The 9,025-nt window shown below is 47.5% G+C and overlaps 1 protein-coding gene across 2 annotated transcripts in view; it reads left to right on the top strand.

The window, feature by feature from the left end:
• Hipk2 (homeodomain interacting protein kinase 2) overlaps positions 1 to 7,295 on the top strand; it is a 221,968-nt gene extending 214,673 nt beyond the window's left edge. The window contains exons 15-16 of one of the 2 annotated variants that reach the window (XR_006639287.1): positions 6,837 to 6,931; positions 7,103 to 7,295. Coding sequence is in view for 1 of the 2 variants with exons in the window: in XM_045160101.1 (XP_045016036.1) it covers positions 6,837 to 6,848 (12 nt within the window). In the remaining variant the exon portion in view is untranslated. Of the gene's footprint in view, positions 1 to 6,836 lie in introns of both variants that reach the window. The other variant, XM_045160101.1, reaches the window with a different exon arrangement.
• The last annotated feature ends 1,730 nt before the right edge of the window (positions 7,296 to 9,025 follow it).

Raw genomic sequence — 9,025 nt, 5'->3', positions numbered from 1 at the left:
TGAACAGGCGCCTGCGCCCCCGTGTGGCCATGCGTGGCACTGCATGCTTGCATCACTGGGGCATCTGGCTAAACGACGGATCTGGAGGGCCCGAACAGGAGTTCTTAGCTTCGCAAGCGAGTGCCTTAACCGCAAAGTCATCTCTCCAGCCCTTTTTTTTTTTTTTTAATTTGAGAGAAAGAACATTTCCAGAATTTTTGATCATCCCAAAGAAAAGCTCTGTACCCATTAAGCAATAACTCCCATTCCTCCCTCTCCCAGCCCCTGTCAAACACCGTTCTACTTTGTCTTTACAATTTGCACAGTCTAGATATTTCAATGAGTGTATTCATACACTTTTGTATAGGCCTTATTTCACTTTGCCTAATGTGTGTAAGGTTCATTCGTGTTACAATATGGATCAGAATTCCTTTTGAAGGCCAACAGTATTCCATCCGATGGACATTGCACATTTTCCTTATCCTTTCATCTGTTGATGAATTCTTAGGCTGCTTCTCCTTGTGGCTATTGTAACACCACTGTGAACAAATATTTCTTTAAGCCCCTACTGTCAAGTCTTTTGGGTCTGTGCAGTAGTGGAATTGCTGGATCCTATAGTAATTTCGCATTGACTTTTGTTTTGCTTGTTTGTTTTGTTTTTCAAGGTAAGGTCTCGTTCTAGCTCAGGCTGACTTAGAATTTATTATTTAGTCTCAGAGTGGCCTTCAACCCACAACAATCCTCCTACCTCTGCCTCCCGAGTGCTGGGGCTACCACGTCCAGCTGCATTAACTTCTCAAGAACTATCTTACTGAACCCCATGGTATCATCCTCTTAATAGTCCCGCCTTCAGTGCACAGGGACCAGCATTCTCCACTGGCACTCGCATCCTTGCTGATTTTCAGTATCCTTGGACCTTGGGACATCCGGGCTCCTCCTGCTGCAGGTTTTGCCCACTTCCCACCCACCTAAAACACCACAGCTCCTTGCTGACATCACCTATCTTCTCACCTTCTACTGATGACCCTTGCTGCTTCTACCAGGAGCACCTGCTATGGGTTTGCTCAACTCTCTGCTCACAAGAGCTATGGGAGCAGACCCCTGACCCTGCAGGCCAGTGGTCTCTAGCCTGGGCCACGCCTTCTGTGCATATAGACTGCTTCTGTGGCTGACCAGATGCATACCCCTCTTTCTGGACCCTCCTGCCTCTCCTTAGTCCTCTGCTCTACAGGGTAACCAGAGAACCCAGGTAACCAAGCAGCTCCCTCAACCCAACTCCTCCCTAACCCTGGCCCTCAGCCTTACCACCACTTTCCCTCCAATTCCCTAGGAAGAAAGGCCCTCCACGCCACTGTTTCCCTCCCCAGAGCTCTTGTGAAAGTGACCCTCTCCAACCCCACACTCTTCTGGACCCTCACATTTCTCTTAAATGTCCTGTGAGAACCCACCTAAGTCTTTTCCCAGGGAGAGGCTTGCCCTAAAGCTGGTGACGCAGGCAGGTGTCGCTGGTCTGGGTGGCCAACTCCTTGTGAGTAGATATCGCTCCTGCCACGATCTCAATATTTACTGTTTGATTTTCCTTCCCCACAAAGCCATAAAATGCTTGCAAGTGAAGATTTGCCTTTCTGGATTGGGGAGATGGTTCAGCAGTCAAAGGTGCTTCCTTGAAAAGTCTGGGGGCCTGGGTTCAATTCCCTAGTCCCCACATAAAGCCAGATGCACAAAATGGTGCATGCATCTTGGAGTTCATTTACAGTGGCAGGAGGCTCTAGTTCACCCATACTCTCTTGCCTCTCTCTCCCTCTCTCTCTCTCTCTCTCTCTCTCTCTCTCTCATAAACTAAAATATTTTTTAAAAATGATTTGCAAGCTGGAGAGATGGCTTAGTGGTTAAGCGCTTGCCTATGAAGCCTAAGGATCCTGGTTCAAGGCTCGATTCCCCAGGACCCACGTTAGCCAGATGCACAAGGGGGCGCACGTGTCTGGAGTTCATTTGCAGTGGCTGGAGGCTCTAGTGCACCCATTCTCTCTCTGTCTGTCATTCTCAAATAAATAAATAAAAATTTTTTAAATGATTTGCCTTTCATCCTTGTCTCTCTTGTTACAATGTCAGGCCCAAGGATGGTCCTCAATATTTGAATGAATGATCAAGCCATTCATCATTCCCCCATCAGCCCAACTTTCCACCCTCCAAATTCCCTGCCTCCCAGAACTCCATTAATACCAACAGAAACCAAGGTGTAAGCAGGGCTTTAACTTGGATTAAATTCAACTCAGCCAACATTCAAGTTCCATAAAAATCCACCCAGAAGGCCTTTGCAGAACTTCCAAGCTCTTTTCTTACACATTTTATTAAGTGCGCACAGCCAGGAGCCAAGCATGGTGGCACATCTGGACCTCACAACACTCAGCAGGCCAAGGAATGGAGATCAGAAAGTGCATGAGTGTCTCACACGGTGCACGATGCCACCAGGAACAAACAGCCAGTGTCCCTGGACAGCTACTTCCATCAGAAGTGAAAAGACAAGGTCTCGGCCGAATCTTCCCTGGAGCATGCTCAGTACTGGGACGTGAGAAGGGAGGGTGTTGGCTTGGAGGAGCAGAAAGCACCATTCCCCAGCTGGGGCATGCGGACAGAACAGCCCAAGCCAAGTGCTAAATTCCACTCTTACGTAGCGGCCAGCTTGTGCGGGTCCCTGCAGGGGGTCTTGGCGTCACAGGAAGCTGCCCCAGTGTCATGAAGCCCTGTTGCTTTGAGGGCAGGCTGCTGGGTGGCTGATGTCATGCCTAATCTGTTGCAAATTGCCAGGAAAATGTTTTTGTGAGTCAGGCTTAGATGTGTGTAGCCCAGTTCCTGGAATAGCTAACACAGGACAAGCATGAAGCAGAGGACACACTAAGGGTAATGTGTGAGTGGAATTTGGAGACCTGGTGTTGCAGTCAGTTCTGCATTGCTGGTAGAAATCACCCAACCAAGAGCAGCTTGTGGGGGAAAAAAGAGATTTATTTTGGCTTACAGGCTCAAGGGGGAAGCTCCATGATGGCAGAGAAAACAATGATCAGAGGGCGGACATCACCCCCTGACCGACATAAGGTAGACCATAGCAACAGGAGAGTGTGCCAAACACTGGCAGGGGAAAACTGGCTATAACACCCATAAGCCCGCCCCCAACAATACACTGCCTCCAGGAGGCGCTAATTCCCAAATCTCCATCAGTTGGGAACCCAGCATTCAGACACCTAAGTTTATGGGGAACACCTGAATCAAACCACCACACCTGGGGCTCTGGTGATCTCAGCTTTGTTTCCAGTCCCTGCCTTTCTGCCAGTTTCAGGGAAGGCGCCTCAGACCTCTCCCTTGCCCTCCTTGCACACTCCATAAAGGCTACACCATACCACCTCCTCCCAGAACGTAAGGTGTCCGATGGTGTCCAATGTTACCTGAGGGTACAGCGATTCTAGCACCCAATGACAACCTAATCTCCACCCCATAAAAACACATCGCTAGGAATGAGCCCTTCATTCAGCCCCAGAGGACCTTCTCACACCTTTAAATATTTGGTATTTAGGTTTGAACACAGGGCCTCATGAATGCTAAGCAAGCACTCTACCACTAAGCTCTTTTTAGAAACTTCTTTGTGGGCTGGAGAGATGGCTTAGCGGTTAAGTGCTTGCCTATGAAGCCTAAGGACCCCGGTTCGAGGCTCGATTCCCAAGGACCCTCGTTATGCATCTGGAGTTCGTTTGCAGTTGCTGGAGGCCCTGCCGTGCCCATTCTCTCTCTGTATCTGCCTCTTTCTCTCTGTCTGTCTGTCTCTCACCCAAATAAATAAATAAAAATAAACAAAAAAAAAATTTAAAAAGAAATTTCCTTGCCAGGCATGGTGGTGCATGCCTTTAACCCCGGCACTCAACAGGCGGAGGTAGGAGGATCATCATGAGTTCAAGGCCACTCTGAGACTGCATAGCGAATTCCAGGTCATCCTGGGCTAGAGTGAGACCCTACCTCAGAAAAATAAATAAATAAAACTTCTTCACTGATCATTTTTTAACATGTATATCGTGTATTTTGATCTTGATCATTGTCCCCTCCCATTATACTATCGTGTCCCTCTCTCCCATCCCCTTTCCATTGAACCCCCTCTTGTCAACTAACCCCTCTTCTACTTTGATGTCCTTGTTCGTGTATATGTGCAACCCACCGAGTTTACTCAGGGTTGCTGCGTGAGCAAGGGTGGGGATTACTGACCAGAGCGTGTACAGTGTGCGAGTGGTTACAATGAAGAAAATGTTTTCCCACCTCCCAGCAACGATTAACTGCCAATCACTCATGCCCTCCTCCACCACCCATGATGGGACCTTGATGGACTCAAGGTAACACCAGTGGGCAGTCACTGTGAGGTCGCAAGCGCAATGGCCACGGCATGTCTGGAAGACAGGGTCCACAACGCTCCTCCCTAGCCTCTGGCTTTTGAGTCACCTCTCCCACAATTTTCCTGTGTGGCCATTAGACATAAAATGCACTCACTCCTCCCTAGGCTCATTTATCCAAATCCTTAATCCCCAGCAGGTGGCGCTGTTCTGGAAGGCTACAGAGCTTTTAGAAAATAGAGCCTTACTGGAGAGAATGTATCACTGGGGGACGGGCCTTAAGCTTATATAGTCCAGACCCGCTTTCCGTTCTCTCTACATGCACTTCATGAAACACCCGGCCCCTTTCTCCTGCAGTGCTTCCCTCACCGTGATGCGTAGCTGTAAGCCAAAACAAACTGTTTGCCTGAGCTGTTTCTGGCTGGGTATTTTATCCCAGCATTGAGAAGGTATCTGATAACCCTAAGCCGTGGAGGAGGTGATATAGATGTGTCTCAGCAGTCACTTATGCTCAGCACTTTGATGAGTTGTGAGTAGTCACTGTCAGCTGCAAAAGAAGCTTCTCTCCAAATGGGCCTAGAAAACAAGCAGGAGTAGCTATCCTAATATCTGACAAGGTAGACTTCAGTCCAACCTTAGTCAAGAAAGATAAGGGGGCTGGAGAGATGGCTTAGCGGTTAAGCGCTTGCCTGTGAAGCCTAAGGACCCCAGTTCGAGTCTCGATTCCCCAGGACCCACGTTAGCCAGATGCACAAGGGGGCGCACGCATCTGGAGTTTGTTTGCAGTGGCTGGAAGCCCTGGTGTGCCCATTCTCTCTGTCTACCTGTCTATTTCTGTATCTCTCTCTCCCTCAAATAAATAAATAAAAATAAAATATTTTAAAAAGAAAGATAAAGAAGGTCACTTTATATTGATTAAGGGCACACTCCAACAGGAGGACATTACAATCCTAGTTCTTTTTTTTGGGGGGGGGTTGAGGTAGGGTCTCACTCTGGTCCAGGCTGACCTGGAATTAACTCTGTAGTCTCAGGGTGGCCTTGAACTCACGGCGATCCTCCTACCTCTGCCTCCCGAGTGCTGGGATTAAAGGCGTGCACCACCACACCCGGCTTAACAATCCTAAACATATATGCACCTAACATGGGGGCTCCCAAATTCATCAAACAAACACTGTTAGAACTAAGGTCACAGATAACACCAAAGAATGTAAGAGCCAAAGGAAGGGTAGGACTCCTTACAACATGCTCCCCCCAGACTCAAAATGGCCTGGATATCCATGACCTCACAGTGCCTGACCATCATAATAGGAGGAAAAGATGATGATATCAAAACAAAAGAGAGACTGATTGAGATGGGTAGGGCATATGATGGAGAATAGAGTTTCAAAGGGGAAAGTGGGGGAGAAAGGGTATTACCATGGGATATTGCTTATAATCATGGAAGTTGTTAATAAAAAAATTTGAAAAGAAAAAAAAAAGAAGCTTCTCTTAGTCAAGGCATTTGCCTGCAAAGCCAAAAGGACCCAGGTTCAAGTCCCCAGGACTCACATTAGCCAGCTGCACATGGGGGCACACATGTCTGGAGTTCATTTGCAGTGGCTGGAGGCCCTTGCCTCCTTGTTCTCTCTTTTTCTCTCTCTCTTTCTCCCTCCTTCTCTGTCAAATCAATAAATAAATAAAAATAAAACATTTTAACAAAAAACAAGAAACTTCTGTGATCAAAGCCAAGAGCAGCACTGATCTGTGGGCAGAAACATTAATGTTTAGAGGGCAGTTTGATGGACACAACATATTGTTTTAGCTGAAGAGCAGTAGTGGATTCTTTCATAGGGTCGATGATCTCCCCAGTTATAGGTTTGTTTGTTTGTCTGTTTGTTTTCCAGGTAGGGTCTTGCTCTAGCCAGGCTGATGTGGAATTCACTATGTAGTCTAAGGCTGCTCTCAAACTCACAGCGTTCCTCCTACCTTGGCCTCCTGAGTGCTAGGATTAAAGGCATGTGCCACCAGGCCCAGCAGAGAGAGAGGGGGGAAAGAAGAAAGAAAGAGGGGGGGGGGAGAAAGGAAGGAAGGAAGGAGAAAGAAAGAAAGGGAGAAAGAGAAAAGAAAGAAAGAAAGAATAAAGAGTGCACCAGGGACTCTAGCCACAAGACACATGTCCCACTTTGTGCATCTGGCTTTACGTGGGTACTGGGGAATTGAACTCAGGTAATTAGACAAGTACCTTAACCACTGAGCCAGCTCTCCAGCCCCCAGTCATAGGCTAAGTTTTCCATGCCAGGCATACATTCCCTCTTCATGGAATGGGCCTCAAGTCGAATCAGAGAGAGAGAGGGAGAGAGAGCAGTTGTTTATCCCCACAGCCATCATGCCACTATAGTACCAGTGAGCACATTGTGTCTGCTTGATCAGTTGTGTAACTCACAAAGCTCACCACAATACTGTGGATGACTTTTCTCTCCCCCTCCTCCACTGCCCTCCCCCCAACAGGCTGCAATATAACTTCAAGCCCTATGCCAACTAGCCAACAGGGAGGAAGCTTCCAGATCAGTTCCAGCGTGATCTCTCAGTGTCCTACAGCTGAGGTATGTCGTGACTTCAACAGCCGTACCTTACTTGGTTGGACAAGGACATCCACATCAGTGGCAATAGTCTGCATTGTTTTAGAGACTTCCCTGACCAATAACTCAGTGGCACTGGGATGTCCCCATAATAACCTATGGGTTCTGGGAGCAGCGTTATCCGCCCATACACAGGGTACTTCTGAGACAGGAAGGCCCACGGGAGAGTAGAGCTGAAACACATGGCGGCTGCTTAACACCTCACATTCACCGAGACCCGGCTGTCAGCGGCTTGTGCGGTCAAGCCCAGCTCCTGGATGCTGCACCCAGGTGGACTGACTTCCAGATTCAGCCCCAGACCCAAAATAAAAGGCCTGGCTGCTCACGAGGCTTGTGGTGGGCTTTTTCCTCTTGTCCAGCTCCTAGACTGTTCATCTCTGAGCATCTGAGGTTTTCGCCACTGGTTTCTACCATGGTAGCTTAGCTGTTGTCAAGGTAGGAAGGATATGCACAGGCCCACAGACCGTGTGGGTGTTTCTACTCCTCACCCTCTGTTCTCAGAGTGACCTTCCCTGTCATACCCCTTTCTTTGGTCCTCAGACTTTCCCTTACTCTTCATGAATAAGTATAATAATTCACACAAAAAAATAAGCTTTCTCAGTCTTGCCTTATTTCAGTTCTTTAAATAAAGCAGGCACGAGTTCAGGTTTGGCATTTGCATTTGAACCCCCAAAAGGTAAGTCCTGCTTCACTTCTGTTCAAAATCTTATTTAAAAATATATTTTTTAAGCTGGACATGGTGGCACACACCTTTAATCCCAGCACTCGGGAGGCAGAGATAGGAGGATTGCCATGAGTTCGAGGCCACTCTGAGACTACATAGTGAATTCCAGATCAGCCTGAGCTAGAGTGAGACCCTACCTTGAAAAACCACAAAAAAAGAGAGAGAGAAAAACAAACAAACAAACAAACATGTGGTTTGTCTTTCTGAGCCTGGGTTACCTCACTTGGTATATTTTCCAATTCCATCCATTTTCCTACAGATTTCATTATTTCGTTTTTCTTTACAACTTAATCAAACTCCATTGCGTATATGAACCACATCTTCATTTATTCATCAGCTGATGGGGGTGTGGGCTTGATTCCATTTCCTAGTGGTTGTGAACAGAACAGCAACAAACATGACCGACCAAAAGTATCCCAGGGTGTGGTGTAGAGCCCTTAGGGTATATGCCCACGAGCGGAATAGCAGCCCCCAGGGCCTTTCAGGCACTGTGAACGAGCTCAGACACGTGCGCTCCCTTGTGGTCATTTGTACCACTGCAGGCTTGTGTCACTGTTGCTTCTGGCTACACGTGGGATCTGGATGATTTCAACATTTCTTAGGCTTTTCAGGTAAGCACCTTAACTGCTAAGCCATCTCACCAGCCCTGATTTCTTTTAATGAGAGAGAATGGGTGCACCAACGCCTCCAGCCACTGCAATTGAACTCCAGACAGAATGTCACCTGGTGCGCATGTGTGACCTTGTGCATTCGCGCATGTGTCTGGCTTATGTGGGACCTGGAGAGTGGAACATGGGTGCTTAGGCTATGCAAGCAAGTGCCTTAACTGCTAATCCATCTCCCCAGCCGTTCGTCAGTTGATTTCTTGATGATAACCATTCTGACTGCAGTGAGATGGAACCTCAAAGTAGTATTAATTGGCATTTCCCTGATGGCTAAGGATATAGGATACTTTTTAAAAAAATATTTATTGGCCATTTGTTTTGTTTCCTTGAATACTAAGTAACATTCTAGTTCCAATGAAGGTATGAAGGGCCTGACATGTACCTTATAGCTTTTTTTGTTTGTTTGTTTGGTTGGTTTTTGAGGAAGGGTCTCACCCTGGCCCAGACTGACCTGGAATTCACTCAGTAGTCTGAGTCACTCAGGATGGCTTTGAACTCCTGAAGATCCTCCTCCCTCTGCCTCTCGAGTGCTGGGATTAAAGGCATGCACCACCACACCAAGCCAAAGCTATTTTAAAAATTATTTATTTAGCCGGGCGTGGTAGCGCATGCCTTTAATCCAAGCACTTGGGAGGCAGAGGTGGGAGGATCATCGAGAGTTCGAGGCCA

Source organism: Jaculus jaculus, chromosome 10 (assembly GCF_020740685.1).
Source record: "Jaculus jaculus isolate mJacJac1 chromosome 10, mJacJac1.mat.Y.cur, whole genome shotgun sequence".
NCBI classification, from domain to species: Eukaryota; Metazoa; Chordata; class Mammalia; order Rodentia; family Dipodidae; genus Jaculus; species Jaculus jaculus.
This window is presented reverse-complemented; position numbering and strand designations above follow the sequence as displayed.